Below are 21,132 nucleotides of genomic sequence, written 5' to 3' on the forward strand. Positions count from 1 at the left end.
TACGCTGTATTCTTTCAAGTTTTTGATTGTCAAGTGTGTAAGAAGGTCCCCATATGACATTGTTATATTCAGCAATAGAGCCAAACTGCACATGTCTGCTTTTGACACCTTTGGTTACCACTAATCATCTGATTGGCTGAAATGTAATTTCTCCTAAAACTTTTTTATAGCCGGATGCGTGCAGCTCAACATGTAGCTCAACATATACCTAAATGACTTAGTCCAATGACATTATTATTAGCACACTTTCTTTCAGCACACCTTAAATGGAGTGCCACAATTAACTGGATACATTCCAGCACCTGCTTTTGGGTGTGACATCACGTGCCACATTATAATTGTCACGTGTCTGAATTAGTATAAATTTACGCTTCAAACGATCCGGCGAGGAACACGCAATGAACAATTTGCGTGAAAAGCGGGTTGTGTCAGAGAGTGTCGAAGAAATGTCCGTCATCGACCAGGATAGCGAATTGTTAGTGGCGCGCGTTTTCACAAACACTGTTTACATTGTTCGTTCTGTAGCCCTCCAAAGAAAGTGGATGATGGGTCGGAAAGTGAAGACGACTCGAAGAAAAGCAAAGCGAGGGTAGCTGGACTTTTGGAAATAGTAAGCCTACGCACTGTTACGTAATCGGATGTCATTGTTTAATTAGTGCAGAAGTGTAAATTTAGTAGATGCAGACTTCTTCACCAACCACCTAATTCACAGAAGCAATGGTGATAATAGGCCACAAAAATAAAATTTAAATTATCGAGCTGCCTGACTCACAAAATGTGACATTTTAGCAACATTCTCTGGACAAACATGGTTTTGTAGGGAGGTGTCTGTGTTGTTAACCTCAAAAGTGGTATCCTATTTTCACAACATTAAAGAATAGCATCTTTCTCTTTTATATGTGAATTGTCTTTTTTTAGTTTCGATTTGCTACAGGGCTGGACTGGTTGCTGATGGCTATTGGGTCTATTGCTGCTGTAGCCCATGGAGTAACTCTGCCTCTCCTAATGGTGGTCTTTGGTGAAACCATTGATGCTTTTTCAAACGAGTTTATTACTCGTCAACTTTCCCGAGCTTTTAATCTCTCAGTGGAGAATGTCAATTGTACGGCACTTTATACAATATGTGAGAATGCGACACAAGATTGTCAATTTTTCTTTGATAATTCCTTGTGTACTACTGGAGATGAACTCATTGAAGATGTTAATATATTAGTCATCTACTTCTGTGCTTTGGGAGTAGTGGCATTTGTCGGTGGATGGATGCATGTGGCATTTTTTCAGCATGCCTGTGAGAGACAGCTTCTTATTATCCGTAAGAGATTCTTCCGATCCGTTTTGAGGCAGGAGATTGGATGGTTTGACGTCAACAGTGTGGGAGAACTCAATTCCAGACTAAGCGAGTGAGTCTCTGTATTCCAATGTTGATAAATTATTGCTTTCTTTTCTGTAGTGATATGGACAAGATTCATGGTGGAATTGGGGACAGGCTTTCAACTTTCATCCAATGGACGTCTAGCTTCTTTGGTGGTATTGTTGTTGGTTTTATTTATGACTGGAGACTAACACTGGTGATGTTGGGAGGAACTCCTTTTTTGGTAATATCAGCTGCATTTGTTGTTAGGGTGAGTACTAGACTATAAGATATGAGAACATGTGACTTCTGAAAAATTGGTGCTATTTGTTGGATGGAGTTTGTGTTGTATTTATGTGCAAGTGTTTTGTATTAGATGTTGGCCAAGTTCAGTAGTGAGGGACTGAAGGAGTATGCCAGTGCTGGAGCTGTGGCTGAAGAGGTGTTCTCTTCTATTCGAACTGTGATATCATTTGGTGGACAACAGAAAGAAATAGATCGGTATGTGACATTACGTGCATACAGGCACACGCACACACACACACACGCACGCACACACACACGCGCGCACGCACACACTTTCCACACCACACGCATTTGTACAAGCACCATGTACATGCACACACAATGGCAGGGTCCTGGATCCGAAGTTAAATAACTTGAGCAGTATTGCTAGTCACGCACACATGTACACACCTACTTGTTTGCTCTATTGCTGCCATTGAATGGTTAAGCAAACCATAAAAGTGGCAACTAAAATAACTTCATACTCTGCTACTAGGCCTCCTTTGCCACTTGTAACAAGTCACACATTGTACAGTTTCTTTCTGTATGTGGACTGGTTTACTTCATTCATCAGTACATTTTTGTCTCTTTATCACATTGTCTTCTGATCTTGTGATAAAAAGACACACATACACGCACGCACTACATGCCATGTACATACATACAGTGGAACCTCTCTTAACAAACTCCCCGATTTAAGGACACAATAGAAAAAACCTCCATAAGGACAAAAATTTTGGTCCCAACAGGTCTGGTTTACCTCTGATAGAGGAAAACCTCTATATTACAGCAAAAAGTGGCCAAAAATTCTGGGTCCCAAAATGTCCGTAATAGAGAGGTTCCACTGTATACATGTTATGTTAACAATTTTACAATTGAGTTATTGGCTATAGGTACAGTGCGCGCTTGAAAGATGCCAGGAAGGTTGGAATAAAGAAAGGATTTTCTACTGGACTGGGAATAGCTCTCACCTCATTCTTCATCTTCTTCATACATGCAGTAGGATATTGGTATGGTCCAACACCTCCCCTAACTATCTTACTATCCTGTACCATCCCATCTCTACAGGTTTGGAGCCTACCTCATTCAGTATGAAGATGCTACCAGTGGAGAAGTACTGACTGTAAGTTTGTATGGGAAAATGTCTTTTATCCGTATCAAAGCCCCCTGGTGTTTATTTCCTAAGTAACTTTGGGACCTGGTGTTTAAACGAGCCCGGCTTCTATTCAGTCCCAGTTGTTTACTTCTTAAAGTGTACGAGGCAAAGAGTGAAGTGGAATCTTCTTCACTTGCAACAATGAAATGTAATATGAAGTGAAGTGTGATCATCCAGTATATGGACTCTTGCAGCATGCAACTCCAGTGGTTAATAGAATTATAGCCTAGTTTTTAGCTCACTGGTATTTTACCGTGTCTATTCTATAGTTTGGGATGAAATACTTGGTACTCGGTACTCTGTGTGTGTTTGAGTCCGCATTAATACAGATATATAAAGATATAACACTATAGCCCCCAAAATTAGCAATATTGTGTATTTTGCATAAAGCCACAAATCTTTCCACATAAATAGTCTTCATGGAATGTACTTTTAGATATAGTGCCATCACAGATTAGAATACTCGTTTTGTGTAGAAAATCATTTTTGTCTTATCTCCTTTAATCAACTCTTTAAAGTGTTGCTTAACTGTGTTAACAGCTTTGTTTTATTTGAAGTTAATAGGTGATTTCATTCCGAAGTTATAGTATTGTGTATTAAGGATTACTGCTTATATGGTAAGTTTCATAGTTTATTGGATGATTTGTTTAAAACACCAAATGCCATGTAGCTAGCTGGGAACTAGTGTAATTTATCAATGTTATGATTTATTCGTATTTCATGTAATTCTATAATTACGTTGCTATGCACTGCTAAGGAACTATAACTTGAACAAGTTGCTTTAAACCACGATACAGAAGATTGTTTTGTAATGTGCTTTGTCTAGAACGTTTTATTGTGCTAATTCTCCTGGCAAAACTGCAAAGCTGGTCTTAAGTTTCATTTGTGTACTATACATGCTATAAGGGAGACACGCCCTCTTAACTCAAAGGAATTTGTTACTCTAGGAGACCAGCTACGTTGTTTTCTGACACATATATCAGCAAAAACTTTCCAACGTCATAAACTCACTTCCTATATTTCAACCCAGCCAAATTTTCCTCACATGAGTGCGGAAAAACAGGCAAAGATACATACATACATACATACATACATACATACATACATACATACATACATACATACATACATACATACATACATACATACATACATACATACATACATACATACATACATACATACATACATACATACATGCATGCATACATACATACTTACATACATACATACATACATACATACATACATACATGCATTTCATTGTTTTAATCGTTTATAGGTGTTCGTGGCACTGCTGATTGGAGCCTTCTCCCTGGGACAGGCAGCTCCTAGCATGCAAGACTTCGCAGTTGCTTTAGGTGCTGCTGGATTCATCTATGATACCATTGATAGGGTAAGACTGTGATTTGATCTTGAAGAGGTGCAAGTTTCAGTAGCTTAGGGTTGTGCATGATAAGCCAAAGTAGTTTTAACTGACAAATCATTTCAAGTAGTTATGGTATGCTATTGTCTTTATAAATACACAGTGTGTAAAATACTGTTAATCCAATGATATTTGTGAAACAAGCATTTGTGTTTTCACGTACCAAGGCAAGTTTCATTTGTGTTGGTTCCCATTGAAAATGAGAGGTCAGTAGTTTATACTGTACATAAAAGTCTCACATAATTCACGACATGCAAGTGTTTTGGATTTACAGTCACATGTAATGAATAAATGAAACTGTTTAAAATGTACCACCGGCATGTCTGTGGCATTGATTCGTAGCTCAGCTTGTCTATCATGTTTTGTGTAGGAGCCATTGATAGATTCACAGTCATCAGCAGGTCTCAAGCCAGAGAAGTTTGATACTGAGATTGTGTTTGACAACATTCGCTTCACCTACCCAGCCAGACCAGATGTTGAAGTGAGCAAACAATGATATGCATTATAGGATGTCTCTTACCTTCTGTGTTTGATGGTCCACAGGTGTTGAAGGGACTCGATGTGAGGATCAGGCCTGGGCAAACTCTGGCACTAGTTGGACCAAGTGGTTGTGGGAAGAGTACCATCACTCAGTTACTACAAAGATTCTATGATCCTGATCAAGGGAAGGTGTGTGGTTGTATGTATGCATGTTGGGTAACTATTGGTACAAACCTTGAATGTGGAAATCTGTTTAAATATCAATGAGTTATAATGTGAAAGCCAACCATACATGCATGTACCAAATACATTTCGAGATGCCTTTATACGGTAGTCATATACTTCATATTAGTTGCTGAACGTCCGTGTAAAATAATACAATAAATAGTACAAATCTCTTAATCCAAAACAGCCCAGCTGTGAAAGACGGTGCAGTCTTCCAAAAATAGTATGAAAAAAGATGATATGAAAGGTGGCAGCCAAGAAATGGCTGCAATGATTATTTTTCACAGCTTGGCTCTTGGATTAGCTGTATGTATTTGCTTGAGCTATCATGTTTTTCTACTCATCTTTGTGTCTGTCTATATTAGGCAGCTCACAATAATGTAATACATTAATTACATTTGGGATTATTACAATGGCCAATGAAATGTGACAGGATCTGCGAAAACCCGACATAATAGTGCAAGCCTAAATTTTCAGTATAGGCTATTGATTGCAATGCGTAAAATATTTCCGTAAATGGAAAAAAAATTTCGTAAATTTTTTAATGCTTTGTTATTTATGAAGAAAGGGTGCAATGATGAAAACATGGGTACCATCGTATTCGTCTACTCAAGAGGAGTTCGAAACTCTTTGTTTTGTAGCAGTAGCGTAAAGGGTACGTGAGTTATGGGAGTTTGTTTATGTCATGTCGAAGCAGTCGTACGCGATCGATTTTTCTTCACTGATTTTGTCTCTGTATGTAGTGAAGAAAGGTGGTAGGAGAAAAATCTCACCATGTAATGGACTCCCCTATTCATGGCGAACATGATGGTGCGAGTTGCAACTCTGTACTGCATTGCGTTTGTAAGTTACAGCCGTTTTTGTAAGCACCTGTAATTTAGTGTACAAATTGATCTTTTTATTGCTGCTAGTACTTTGTAGGGCTGTAACTCCAAAAGTTGTTGGCATACAAGGCTGAAACTTGGCCAGAGCATGCACCCGGCTAATTAGATTATAAATATTTAATAATAAAGAATTTGAAAATGCACCATTATGTCGGGTTTTCGCAGATCCGGTCACAAATAATTATGTGATCTTATTACACAATAACCTAGGCTAGTGGTGGTGTCACTGTGATGCAAGGTGACAAGTACTATCCAATATTAATATTTTAAGAAGGTTCACAGATTATATTTAAAAAGGGGCAGCCCTCGTGAAGTCTTAAAAGCTGTTACAAAAGCTGCCATGACTTTAAAAACCTGTAGCACTATTATATCTTCCTAAAAGAAAAGGGCAAAGAAGGGGATAGGGATCCACCCACGTGCTGTATACAATCATTCATCATTTAGTTGATATTCCAGATGATTGTTTAACTCCTGTTCCCCCATTTCTACAAAAACTCTTGTCTATCCATCTTTTCATTTGTCAGTCAGTGTGTCAGATGTTGGTATGGTTTGTTGTCAGTGTTGGGAGTAACGCGTTACGTAATATTATTACTTTTGTGGTAACTAAGTAATATAACGAAACACGCTATAAAAACAGGTAATATAACTCAAGTTACTTTACTAACAAATGTAATGTTATCTAACTAATATAGTCACTGTAACGAATCTAACATTACGTAATATTATTACTACAAGTAACGAAGTTACTAATCTCATTAGTAATCCACTAAGTAACGCTTAGCCACAACGAAGTAATGAAGCCTACTGAATGAAGCCTATTCACCAGCTTCTTACTTATAGCCAAGATTTGCACATTGTCCAACAACGCAATCATGTCACGTGATAAGGTGGTAGTTTCACACGTGACAGCTGAAGGCTGTGGACACAAAGTAATACAATATGTAATATTATTATAGTTACTTTTTTTTATGGGTAATATGTAACTGTAACTAAATAGTTCAGTTGCAAGTAATATGTAATATGTAACTAGTTACTTTAAAAAGTAACTCACCCAACACTGTTTGTTGTACTGTGCATTCTTGTATTTATATGTAGGTAACTGTTGGTGGATATGATGTTAAGGAACTGAACTTACGTTGGTTACGTTCCAACATTGGAGTAGTCAGTCAGGAGCCAGTGTTGTTTGCTACTACAATAGCAGAGAACATTCGTTATGGCAAAGATGATGTTACAGAAGAAGAAATGATTGCTGCAGCTGAAGCTGCAAATGCTCACTCATTCATCAGTCAACTTCCTGATGGATATAACACTTTAGTAGGAGAGATGGGTACTCAACTATCAGGAGGACAGAAACAACGTATAGCCATTGCTCGTGCCATAGTGAGAGACCCAAAGATATTAATACTGGATGAGGCAACATCAGCACTTGATGCTGAGAGTGAATCCTTAGTACAAGCTGCTCTAGATCAGGTATGTAGACCTGCTTAACTGGTTACAGCTGGTATAGAGTATTACCTGTTTAGCTGTACAACATGTTCAATGTTTTGTACCGTTCCCTAGGCTAGCCATGGTCGTACCACAATAATCATAGCCCACAGATTATCTACCATACAAGGAGCTGATGTTATTGCAGCAATTGTTGATGGCAAGCTAGCAGAATCTGGTAACCATCAAACCCTATTGATGAAGAAGGGAGTGTACTTTGATCTTGTACAAGCTCAGGTAAGGAGCTAGTCACTCATACACACTACATGTTGTTATTGTGTTGTGATGGGTGTAGTCTTATGGTGGAGTAGGTGAGGTGTTCACTGAAGATGAAATTATAACTGGTGAGTGCGTGTGCGTATGTGCATGTGTGTGTGTATAGTGTAGTCATGCTTCATGTCTGATTCTCACAGGAATGCTGGCTAAATATCAAAGACAAGCATCTGCGAAAGGTAGTGCATCAACACCAACTGTCTCCAAGTCATTTGATAAACAGTTTTCACGGCAACAGTCCACCCAACCCAAAGAGACAAAAGAAGATGAAGAGGTATTGTAGTGTGTGACTAGAAATTCTGTTGGCCATTTAAAAGCATTTAGCCAATTTCTGTTTTTTATTTCAGTCCTGATATGTATGTGTTTGGCGCTAAGCAGTTTGGCTGGTTTTAGCGATTTACAGTGTGTTGTTTACTTAGCATTCCTTAAATAAATTCTCTGCATAACTGTACCATATTTTGCCCAAGTGTGCTATATTTGCCGAATTAAACACATAACTGTACTGTATTTGCCCAATTAAGTGCATAACTGTTCTGTATGACTCACACAGTACAGTTATGCAGCTAATTAGTACTGTATGAACAATACGATATGCGGCATCACTTTGATCCTCCCACGCAAAGTGCAATATAGTAGCTTACAGTACTTATAATGGAAATACTTCATGCTTCATGTATACTTCATGTATCAGCGACCACTCAACCACTGATATTGTGTATACAGTAGTGGTCAAAAAGTTTCCATTGTGTTTATGTTGGGTTCACTTGCATTTGCGTTGTGTTCTTTTAGGGTGTGTTTGCATTCCTACTATTTGTGTTGTGTTGCGTTTTTTGGTGCATTTTTGGGCTTACTAGTTAATGGAAACCTTTTTGACCACTACTGTACTTTTGGTAGGTGCAATATTATAAGTTAGTCCTTGCTAAAGGTTCTGTTGTAGCTAAAAGGGTCTCCCACCAAGTTTGTGCCTGTCTCTCCACAGCTTGGTGATGAACATGATCAAGCCCTCCCTGATCCTTCACTATGGCGTGTGGTCAGGGCTAGTGCTCCAGAGTGGTACCTGATCTTGATTGGTGTAATAGCATCGGCAGTTGATGGAGCTATCTTCCCCTCCTCTGCTTTGTTCATGGGAGAACTCTTTGAGGTATGTAGTAGTTTAGGTGGTGTATGTCATAATGTGTGTGGGGTGGGTTGTGTGGGTTCGTGCGGGTGATGTGAGTGAGCGAATGTATGTACACTAAATGTGCGCATCTGTGTGTGTGCACTTGTGTGTGTGTGTGTGTGTGTGTGCGCGTGCGCGCGCATGTGAGTAAAAAAAGTGTATGCATGTGTGTTGTGTAGTGTATAGTGTATCTCTGCGTGGCAATTGTATATGTTTACGATTTGTATAACTACAGACACACAATGTTACAAATCCTAGGTATATGCTGACCCACGTACTGCTGAAGAGGAGGGAAGATTATGGTCGCTGTTGTTTGTCGCACTCGCTGGTGTGGCAGGACTTGTTGCTTTTCTTCGTATGTTTTGTTTTTCTGTGTCTGGTGAGGCCCTCACTGCTCGACTAAGGAGTATATCCTTTAAAGCCATCATGAGACAAGTAAGTGTTTTTGTAACACAGTACTGTACTATGGTGGGGTTATTTTCTGAGGAGAAATTTTCCACTATATTTGTGAATGACCTTCCAGTACAATATTATAGGCTGTTTGGTAACAGTGATTTTGTGAATATTTTACTGCTTGCGTTTTGTCTGATCAGTCTTTGCAAAAAAATTTACCCTCAAAAATGACCTGTTCTAACACAGGTAGTTGCATACAGTAATTCAATTGATAATAAATGTACATTTTTTTAGAAAACCGGAATCTTATATCTTAAGTATTCACATGTTGTAGTTAAGCACCACTGTTCTTGTGTATGGAAAATACAACATGAGGGAGTGTGCTGACAGGCTAATACAGCATGAGGTTTTAAAGTAGAGTCTCAGAATGTTTATTTTGAGTACCCGAACCACTTCAACTTTGCAGTGATCAGACGATCAATAAGTGTTCAATAATAGTCGTAGGATAAACTGGTAGGATTAGTTTTAGTAATTTGCATTGCTATGCACGTGATCAATCGTGCTGTCCGATGGGGTTGTTTTGTAATACTGGATCATCCACATAACTGTACTGCATGGGTAGATACAATGCAAATAATTGGTACTGTTAATTGTTTATCTAATTTGTCAAAAATGATGGGTAGTAGAGCAGCATAGCACCAAAAAATGGGCATTTTGTGCACTTTGTGATACAACTATGAAACTTTCCACACAAATTGTGCTCCTCATGACATATGTTTTTTGATATAGAGCCATCACAGATTTTACCTTTGGTGACCTTTAGAGCCATTTTTCACTGAAAATTAATTATTTTTGTCTTTATCTCCCTGAGACATTATTTTACACTGTTAAAACATTGTATCAAATTATCTAAGAACTATATTGACTTTTGTTTGAAATTTGTATCTCATTTCACTACAAAGTTATGATCATTTTTGTAAGTCATAAAATTCTTTGCACTTGGAGTATAAATTACTAATGGGCAAATAATTCATAGAATTTCATGGTTAATATATACATATATATATGTACCACTTTAGCGTGGGCGTTCAAAGGTGCCACTCGGTGTTTAACTCGCATATTTCCCAGGCAATATCATGGGAAAGCGGTTTGCCACTAACTTTGATGCCCAGCCAGTTCAAAGAAACGATATGCTTTGACTCGTTATATTGAGCGACATAGAGCTTTGCATTGTGGGACTCGATTTTGTAGTGGTTGCTAAACTGAGTATATTCTCTAAGATGGACTAGTTGGTTGTTAGTAAAGGATAATGAAGGCACAAAATAATTGTTTGGGCGATCGTGGATCTGTATTTCTACCCATTGCGTATCAGCCTTTGAACAGATGAACAGACCACAGAATGAAAAAACTACTACTGCTACACTGAAATAGGTTAGTAACTTACAGTCCTAAGTACTTAACTTAATATAATAACTTACTTACTGTCCCAATAGCGAAGTTAGTTGGCTTAACTTAGTACAAAAATGATAACAATATAAACTCAATCCTACAATTACAAGTTTTCTAACATAGCGTGTTGAAGCATAGTAACGTATTAATGATGTTTTAAAGTATGGACAACGTTTTGATGGCTATTAGCCCATGCTTTTAAAACCACGGTCGATTTTCAGATACTACTGTATAAAACAAACGGGATGAGTCCTCGTTAGTTCTTTCACCTATTAGGTGAGTGCACCCCAAGTGATATTTTATAGTTATAACACGCTTACGAGGGATATGACTAAAATATACGCACGATTCACAAGAGAGCGCAGCGCTCGAGTGAGAGTGCGTATATTTAGTCATATCCCGAGTAATCGTGTTATAACTGTTATATTCTACACCCCAGTAAATGAAAACGATTTTAGATAGTAAGTTATAGTGAAACAGCACCTCCTGGAGATGGAAATCAATAGAAATTCTTGATGGATCAGACGTTTTACACTTTTAACAGTGCCACACCCACATAGTCGCGATTAGTGAGTTATCCACGAAGGAGACAAGAGTTCATTGAAACTTGTTCCAGTTCCTGAGGTGAATAATTGTTGGTTGATTTAGGCACTTGTTATTAGAGACTTGTTTACCGTTTAGATAAGGATTTTGCGGAATGTGTGAAGTTACACCATATATGGTAAGCGTAGCCACAAAGCGTGGTATATCAGTTATATACCACAGCATGGCGCTTTTGATCTCAACCACAGGTGTGGTATATATATCACTTATATCACGGCTGCTTGGGATTTTGCTGACATATACACCTGCAGCCCTCGGGCCTGTGGCTCTTGGGCTTTGGGTGTATATATCAGCAAAATCCCTTGCAGCTGTGGTATAACTATTAAATAAATAAATATATATATATATATGATCATAACTTCGGATTGTAATCACCTATTGAAATCCGAGTAGTTTGTTTTAGCAGCACCTTTAATTTGAAACTGTGCAAGATGATGCCTCAGGGAGATAAAAAACGATGAATTTTCAATACAAAAAAAAAAGCTGTAAAGGTCACCAAAGGTCAAATATGCAATGGCTCTATATCCATAAAATTATGTCACAAGGAGTACCACTTATATGGAAAGTTTTACAATTATATCAAAAAGTGCACAACTATCTCACTATGCTACTCTACTAGGGGTAACCTGTTTCATTGCACAGAGTACAATATATAGCTATACTACATGACCAGTAGTGAATTTCCTACCTCTTGAGTGTTGACAACTTTATTATTAAGTTTTTAATAAACTGAATAGTACAAGATATCAGAATACACACTTATCCATGATCCTTTATGTAAAGGGGTATTTGTATTTGTTGGTATTTTTGTTTATACTTGAATGAATACAGGCGTAGGGTATAGTTTTGTGTAGCTTCATTTTGTTGCATAGCATCATTCTTATAGGATATTGGATGGTTTGATCAGGAGCAGAACTCAACCGGAGCCCTCACAACCAGGTTGTCACATGATGCCAGCCAAGTACAAGGAGTAAGTTGTGTAGTAATAGCAGTTTTTAGAATGAAATGTTTATTGTATATATGTCACACATTTATGTGCAGTGTCTTTGCGCTATCCACTGGGGTTTCTCCAAATCAAGACGAAACCATTACCTACCCACTGATAGAGTTTCCCTCCAGTACCTGCCAAGCTATCATGCAAAGTATAGGCAGAAATGTCGAACCATGATCGCCCATGTTTTTTGTAAAAATCCTAATAGAAAGCACATGAAAAACCACCTTGGAAAGCATCCTTCGACTTGAAACAACCCTCTAGTGGCTCTTTGTGTATAGATCCACTAGTGAGAAAGGAAACACAGTAAGTGTATGTCAGACAAAACAAATTTCCTATTTTATTCATTTACTATTTGATTCACAGGCATAGCAAAGTATACAATGAGATTCCCAGAATAAATAGTAACAAGTCTTGCTGAATGGATCATTGTGCATGTTTGTGAGTTGGTTTCGTTTTCGAGTAAAAACAATCCAAACCATATCATTTCTTGTTTTATGCATAAAAAGTCACTCTCAGATTTAGTTTTGCTCATGTACTGTTTGTTGCTAATGAAGTGTGTCTGATATGCTTAATCTATGCTGAAGGCTTTGTCGCAAGGTGTCTTTTTTCCACCAAGATTGTATGTGGGTGGGATAAAATACCCTAATAGAGCAGTCACATAAATACTCTAATAATGCAGTCAAGTGTAGTGTATCTTAGAATACACATTGCAATTTAATCAGTTTCTTGTGTATACCAAAATTTAATCAGTTTCTTGTGTATACCAAAAGATTGAGTGCAAAATTGCTGTATCCAAAACAATCTTCATTATCAACAAGTGCAAGGAGAATGCCACCCATGACTGGATTAGGGATTAAATGTCTGCTAGTATATCTGCAGGTGTAGGCAACCTCCCTTGTTTCCCTACTTTATTTTCTATGATCCCTAATTGAATTTAAAATTCCTAATTTTTTCTTATATTACTTTTTTGTACCATTATCATGACTGGTGAACCCACGCATACTGCATCATAAGAAAGAATGGCATCAGAGTTAATGTTTTTGTCTGAAGACACTTCCTAACTATCAATTACTGACTGAAAAGTGCAGTGGCCATTACACTTCACTTTCAGTTATGTTCAGCCCATTACACAGCATTACAAACAAATAACATTAGGAGAAGTGCCTCTGCAAATCAATCTAATCTCTATGGAAATTATGGATGATTCGTGTTACAAACATAGCCAGAAAGCCATCATGCTACTGCAAACTGACACCTTGGGCTGTCAGCAAAAATAAATGGGGAACAAAGGTAAGTCCATGATGCATGCCTGTGGTATGCCAAAAGGCACCTGTCGGACATCAAACAGTGAAAAAATCAAACCCGTACCCTTAGCCGTTATCAAGTTACGCTTGTCTGAAGGCATCTAGTATAGCAGCGCAACCAAAAAATTGTTCACTTTTTCATAAAGCCATTAAACTTTCCACATAAATAGTAGTCCTTAATACATGCAATTTTAGATATAGTGCCATCGCTGATTTGACCTTGGTGACCTTTACGGCCATTTTTGTACAGAAAATTGATCATTTTTGTTTTTAACTCCCTGAGGCAGTAATTAACTTGTTAGAACATGGTACCAAGCAAAAGATCTTGCTAATAGAAACAACTTGGTTTTTATTTGAAGTCAATAGGTGATTTCATTACAAAGTTATGATCATATTTGTTAGCTGCAAAATTTGATAAATTTATGCATAATTATCTGCCCACAGGTAATTCACACCTCAAGGGCAGGTAAATATATCACATTTTGCAGCTAATAAGAATGATCATAACTTTGTAATGAAATCACCTATTGACTTCAAATAAAAACCAAGTTGTTTCTATCAGCAAGATCTTTTGTTTGGTACCATGTTTTCACAAGTTAATTACTGCCTCAGGGAAATAAAGACAAAAATGATCAATTTTCTGTACAAAAATGGCCGTAAAGGTCACCAAAGGTCAAATCAGCGATGGCACTATATCTAAAGTTACATGTATTGAGGAGTACTATTTATGTGGAAAGTTTCATGGCTTTATGAAAAAGTGCACAATATTGCGGGGCTACGCCGCTATACTAATCAGGCAGGCAGGCAGTTAGCCAGTCAGTAAAAAATTCCATTGAATAAAATTTAAAAAATTTTTGTAGCAATCTATTAGAAGCTTTTAGGGTCGTACTGAAGGCACTTTTGGGTTTGGTTATACCTAACCAATACTGCTAAGACGTCAGGATGGTCTGATTTTTGGGTGATTTTTTTGGGCCAGAAAAACCCAAATCTCCATGATCCCTAATATACAGTACTACCGTAAAATTACAAAATCCATTTCTGGATTAACTAAAAGTACACAAACTAAACAAAAAAATTGGAATTTCAAATGGGGAATAGGGATAGCCACGACACAAGAAGGGATTGCTGGGGTGGCAATGTAACCACAAATCACTATTTGACTCAATTAACTCAAGTAATTCTACAGTTAGGGCCAAAGCCTTCACAGGTTTGTAACTTTCAAATGTTGATTTTTCACTCCAAAGCTTCATCACCATGGATACTGGCATGTCTAACCAGCTGCCAAGTATGTGCTTCTTTGAGGTAATTGCCAGTATTTTTATTTACTAGGGGCTGTCCAAGTGTCCTTTGCTCAAAGAGTTAAGTCTTATTTAATCAACAAAGCCTGGTGGCTTTATGTGAATGTGTTGTTTTTCAAAACTGGTACTTAAATTCGTAACGTAGTGTTTCATTCCTTAAACCATATGTTAAAAGCCTGATACATTACATAACACAGATACACACACACATGCACACGCACACACACACACACCGCAGAGACAGAGGTTCAAGACAGTATGTTTCATTATGTACTGTATTATATTTACCAGGCTACAGGGACACGTCTCGGTGCAGTGACCCAAATCATCTCTGGCCTACTGACAGGAATCACCATAGCCTTCATCTATGGCTGGTTGACTACACTATTAATCCTCTTGGCAGTACCAGTAATGATGGTATCAAATACCCTCCAAACTAAACTAGTCATTGGGGTAGGAGGAAACAGCAAGAAAGCTTACGAAAAATCTGGAAGCGTAAGTGAGATATTGTTTCAACATTATATGTTTAGAATAGTGCATAAATGAATGTCAATTTTAAGCTTCGAAGGTTTGAATGCAACATTCAGAGCTTTGGATGTACGTAGCTATAGCTACAGTTAGCTACATATTATGTAGTTGGTAGCTAATGGCATATGTCATTCAAATAATGCACCCTTTGGACCATTGAACGAATTCAGTAGATTTGTTTATGTACTAGTTTAGAATGAGTAATTGCGACTGGACCTGTATAATGTTGTGTATTGTACTGCAAGCACACTCACACTCCAGCAGAAGTATGTACTGTGAACTTACCAGTGTATTAAGCTTGCATCCCCTCTATGTGCAGGGTTTCATTGCCCCATAGTTTCACTACTTCAGTTAGTGACAAATGACATGCAACCTTGTGAAAGGAAAGACGGTTTCAGTTGTAGTAGTGTCTCTAGCATTTACAGGTTTGTTGTTAAGAAACTGCTCATCTGTCCAATAAAATACTTTACGCCTCTTGTCTTCATTCACAAAGGTGTGGGCGTGGCCCATGAAATAACATCACCCAAAACCAGTCTCACTTTTCTCTGATGATGCTGAAGCAGTATTGGTTAAGTAAAACCAAGCCCAAACAAGCCTTCAGATCAACCTGAAATGCTTTCAACAAGTTGCTATGAATTTTTTAAATTAAAAAATTGTTAAATGTAGTTTTCTAGTGACTGACTGACTGACTGACCAAGTAACTGACTGATGCCTTCAGAGAAACATAACTCGATAATAGCTAAGGCTATGGGCTTGGTTTCATCACTGTTCAATGTTGCTTCGGCCCGAAAGGTGCCTTTTGGCATACCGCAGTACTTACAATGCATTCTTCATGGACTTTCCAGTGTCCTCCTTTGTGTCCCATTCATCTTGGCTGACAGCGAAAAGTGTCGATTTGGCAGTAACACATGATGGCTTCCCTTCATAATAGAAATCGTCCGTATTTTTCATAGTGGCTACTTTGATTCCAGAGGTGCTTTTCAATCAGTTCTTGATACATAATGCTGTGTAATGGGGTGAACATAGCTGACAACTAAGCATAATGGATATTTCACTTTTCAGATGATAATTGGTAGCTGGGGCGTGTGTGCCATTTCTTACTTTTGATGCGGTATGCTTGGGTTCACCAGTCATAATAATTCTATTTTACAAAAAAAGTTTACAAACAAGTACACAAAAAATTGGAATTTTCAACTAGAGTAGGAACCATAACACACCGATGTAAAGTACTGAAACAAGCTGGAGTAGTGCACAATATTAAATCACAGTAAAACAATAAGAAGTGTTATATCCCTACTGTGCTCAAGATACCATAATGGAAATACACATTAGGGATATAACACTTCTTATTGTTTTACTGTGATTTAATATCATGGACTACTCCAACTTGTTTCAGTACTTTTTATCGAAGTGTTATGGTCCCTACTCTAGTTGAAAATTCCAAATTTTTTTTGTGTACTAGTTTATTATAATAATCACAGAAGAGATGGACTATTAAAAGTCAGCCCCAAAGCCATCTTACATGTATGACTGACTTTTGGGCTCAAAAACAAAAGAAGTGATATCTATCTATACACTGTGGCTTGTAAAGAAAGCTAAAGATGAAAATACTGTGAAGTCCAGGAAAGCGGCCAAGAAAAGACTGCAATGATGCTAATATCCATCTTAATGCTGTAACCTTTTTCAGTTTGGCTGTTTTGTATAGATACTAGGTGTATGTGGTGCACCCCTCCAACAAGTTGTCAAATGCAATGCAGTGTGTAAATGTAGTAAATTCCCCAACACTTTTTCTCCCTCAGACAGTTATAGCTTTCAGGCATATTGATTCACAGATGCGTACAGGTTGTATGTGTGTATCACTTTCTGTAGATTGCATTTGAGTCAATATCCAACATACGTACAGTAGTGGCATTAGGTCTGGAAGATAATTTGTCATCCAAATACAATGATAGTCTGTATGAGCCTTACAAGTGAGTAGAGTGTGTGTGCGCGCGTGTGAGTGTGTAGTGTGTGGAGAATCCAAGTCTGTTTTGACTAAACAAGAATTCGCATTGTAATTTGTTCATTTGTGCATTGTTAGAAAAGCTCTGAAAAGCAGTATTATTCTTGGAATTGGCAATGGTTTCTCTGATGGATTTGTTTATTTCATGGATGCCATAGTTTTCCGTTTTGGAACTTTCCTGATCACCCTAGATGAGGACCACTCTCTTCATGAGGAATTTAATGACATCATCACGTTAGTCACTTGTTGTGTGTTATTTAGTGTGTGTCTAACTCGTGTCTGACTCATTCTTTAAAGGTAGTAGTGCTTTTGTTGAACCACCTACATCTTTGTTTTACTGCTTTCTTGTTTACAGGGTGTTCTTTGCGCTGTTCTTTGGAATACTGTCTGCAGCACAAGCCAGTACTTTCCTACCCAACTATGCTAAGGCCAGGCTGTCTGCCAAGAGGATCTTTGCAATGGAAGATTTAGTACCAGCCATTGACAGCTACTCTGAGGAAGGAGAAAAGCCAGTAAGTGTTCCAATACAAGCCATACGTACATACATACATACAAGATTGTAGCGAAACAATATAAAGAAACAACCGATACTTCAAAAGCATATCAGATATTCATTGTTTTGAAATACAGTGTAATAGAGTATACAGCAAGATCACAATAAATTTAAATTTTTCTATCCAAAGTGCTTTCCAACAATGTAATCCTTTTATTTGATTATTCACAAAGTGTTTTTTTATCCAAACTGGTTTGTTTTTGTCAATCATAGAATAAAAATAATAGACTACCAAAAAAGTGATGCAAAAAAAGCCCCCTCAACAACAACAACAAAAAAAAAGGGGAAAAGCCTGACTGTTCCAGCATTTGAACCTATGCGTAGTCTAAGGAGTTCATCACTAGGCTACAAATTCACTAAAATCATTTCATTGCTTTTAATAGTACTTATACTAATTTTCATATTCAAGTAAAATATCTGTACTATATAGACTGATACAAATACTCATTATATCGGTACCAATATAATATTAGTGTTGGTACAGCCCTACCAACAAGCTTATAGTAAAACAGTAAAGTGTTCCTAGACATACAGTAATACAATTGTCAGAGACAAACTAGCTATTCTATTACCATATTTTAGGCATACCTTTAGTAAAAAGTATCCTGTCTCAACTGCTAAAAAATTAAAAAAACAAATATATATATATATATAGCCTGTATGTAGGTTTCTGAGTACCATTGTGTGTGTTTGGCGATGACATAAATGAGTACACGTAGTACAACGTATTTATATTGTCTCTACTAGGAGAATATTGATGGTCAGGTATCACTGGAGAAGGTGGAGTTCAAGTATGCCACTAGACCTGATGTACCAGTACTACAAGGACTCAGTCTGTCAGTGAAGTCAGGACAGACATTAGCTCTTGTGGGTCCCAGTGGATGTGGCAAGAGTACAGTAGTGTCACTATTGGAACGATTCTATGATCCAGAGAATGGGAATGTGGTAAGTAAAACTTGACCTGTATGGTAGCAGTCAAGTGGATAACAGGTGCCCTCAGCTGTTGAATAACCTGCAAATATACATGCATAGATTTACTATGCAGGTGCCATAAGGTTGCTAAGACTCTGTCAATCCTGTGCAGAGAACAATCTTTCTGTACAAGCTCTTGTAGAATTAGGTAGCAATATTGAAGAAAGTGTTCTAGAAAGTATTTATTATCATGAAGTCTTCTGTGGGAGAGAGATACGGCGTTTATAATCATGGGCAACTGTGTAAAATTTAAATAAGTAATTGGTAATTGTAGGGTAATTCATAAATTATGAAATATGTATAATGTATGCTATGTAAAACTAAGTACATTGGGCACATCACATTTCCAGAAGGAATATGTGCATTTATTTCTGTTATAGCAACTAGATGGAATGGATATAAAGCAGCTGAACATTCAGTGGCTTCGTTATCAGATGGGACTAGTATCACAAGAGCCAACATTGTTTGATTGCAGTATTGCTGATAACATTCGATATGGAGATAACTTCCGTGAAGTGAGTGATGAAGAAGTAGAAGAAGCTGCAAAGTCTGCCAACATACATGACTTCATCACTTCACTACCACAAGTGAGTATAATATAAAAATGTTCCCTGATGTTATTGAATATTGTGTAGGGTTACTCTACCAATGTGGGATCTCGTGGTACTCAACTATCAGGAGGACAGAAACAACGTATAGCCATTGCTCGTGCTTTAGTGAGGAAACCCAAGATATTGTTACTGGATGAGGCAACATCAGCTTTGGACACTGAGAGTGAAAAAGTATGTGGACAATGATGAAGTATGTTAGAGTGTATAGTGAGCTTGTTGATTGTTAGGTGGTTCAAGAGGCACTGGATAAGGCTAGGGAGGGTCGTACCAGTGTAGTAATAGCCCACAGGTTATCCACCATCCACAATGCTGACCTGATTATAGTGATCAAGGATGGTAAAGCGATTGAAGCAGGAACTCATTCTGAACTGATGTCTCAGAAGGGAGTCTACTATAAACTGAATGAAGCACAAATGATGTTAACAGAGTGACAAGTTTCCCAACTTAGATTTTTAGGTGATTGTTATTACTTTGTATATGATTGTTTTCAGCCATATATTTATAAATCTTTATAAATTACATTATTGATTTTTAACTTTTAACACATGCTGCCATTTGGTGTCGACACTGTGTCAGTGTTTCCCTTGACCTTGTGTACGAATATTAGCCCAAACCATCAAATTAACTAACAACATTAGACTGCCTAACTTTAACATTGTAAATAAACCTGTTTTTTTTGCAACAAAACATAACAAGTCTATAACAGTTTAAGACAACCCAAATTAAATACATTTAATATGTTTGCATATGGTAAAGTTAAAAAGTTACAGAGGATATTTTTGATTGCTGTTTAGTGTTTTGATATGACTTTTAAAAGTAATAGTGTGAAAATGTTAAAAACGATAACAACTACCACATACATGCACCAGGCTTGGGATCAAATACTTTGAAAAGTATTTAAATACAAATACTCTGAAAGTATGAAATATTTATACCCAGGGTGTATTTCAAATACAAATACTTTTAAAAGCATTTAAATACTTTTAAAATACTTCTGTACTTGATCCTTTGATCTGAACTACACGTTACACAACCACCCAATAGTACACACCTCTGTTTTAATATTGTTCTAATAAAATTTCAAGTGTATGGTAAACACAACTGTAACATATAATGCCGGAAAACAATTGGAGTATATAGACTTCTTGCTCTTCTCATTATGGAACTATGTTACAGGGTCTGAATGCTTGTACCAAGAGTTCATAGAGAGGGAGGGAGAGTGCAACGCTGTATCTTCCTCCCTCTCTATATTATGAACTCTTGTTTGTACTTATATACTATTCAACTTAAAAGAAAAGTAAGTTCTTCGTAACTCTTCCCATTCAAAGAAATTGAAAGAAAATAATTAGTATTTGATATATTTTTACAGATTAAGGTGTCAATAAGTCAAAGAGAAACCAAATAAATTTTACAAATTAGGTCATACAGATTCTCTCCCAAGCAAAAGTATTTGAGGTATTTGCAGAAAGTATTTTAAGTTTTTACACGAAGTATTTAAATACAAATACATGTTGTTTCAAAATACAAATACTGTATTTAAATACAGCTAAATACAAATACTCATGTATTTGACCCCAAGCCTGACATGCAGAGGTCAACATTGCTTTCTAGGAACAGAGTTTATATTTCATGCGTACAAAAATTAGAGCTATTTTATAGCATAGTATTTCAACATCTCTACATGTGTGTCACAATTTTCAT

At 37.2% G+C, this 21,132-nt stretch overlaps 1 protein-coding gene across 1 annotated transcript; it reads left to right on the top strand.

Moving 5' to 3' along the window:
- The first annotated feature begins 315 nt into the window (after positions 1-315).
- LOC136238370 (ATP-dependent translocase ABCB1-like) lies at positions 316-19,973 on the top strand. Its single transcript, XM_066028810.1, has 25 exons — positions 316-475; positions 526-610; positions 919-1,400; positions 1,451-1,622; positions 1,728-1,852; positions 2,530-2,646; positions 2,705-2,759; positions 4,075-4,188; positions 4,589-4,699; positions 4,762-4,887; positions 6,903-7,277; positions 7,368-7,529; positions 7,588-7,636; positions 7,706-7,839; positions 8,545-8,706; positions 8,983-9,159; positions 12,056-12,139; positions 15,057-15,260; positions 17,163-17,263; positions 17,374-17,529; positions 17,651-17,807; positions 18,596-18,793; positions 19,201-19,407; positions 19,456-19,602; positions 19,659-19,973. The coding sequence occupies exons 1-25, from the start codon at positions 399-401 to the stop codon at positions 19,860-19,862; spliced, it is 3,981 nt and encodes a 1,326-aa protein (XP_065884882.1). The 5' UTR covers positions 316-398; the 3' UTR covers positions 19,863-19,973.
- Positions 19,974-21,132: the final 1,159 nt, after the last annotated feature.

This window comes from Dysidea avara, chromosome 11 (assembly GCF_963678975.1).
Source record: "Dysidea avara chromosome 11, odDysAvar1.4, whole genome shotgun sequence".
Taxonomy (NCBI): domain Eukaryota; kingdom Metazoa; phylum Porifera; class Demospongiae; order Dictyoceratida; family Dysideidae; genus Dysidea; species Dysidea avara.

Bases quoted from the DNA above. Each gene is read 5' to 3' on its own strand.
- LOC136238370 (XM_066028810.1), top strand. From the start codon at position 399: ATGAACAATTTGCGTGAAAAGCGGGTTGTGTCAGAGAGTGTCGAAGAA. The intron at 7,278-7,367 runs GTATGTAGACCT...ACCGTTCCCTAG, and splicing joins TACAAGCTGCTCTAGATCAG to GCTAGCCATGGTCGTACCAC. The intron at 15,261-17,162 runs GTAAGTGAGATA...CACTTTCTGTAG, and splicing joins CTTACGAAAAATCTGGAAGC to ATTGCATTTGAGTCAATATC.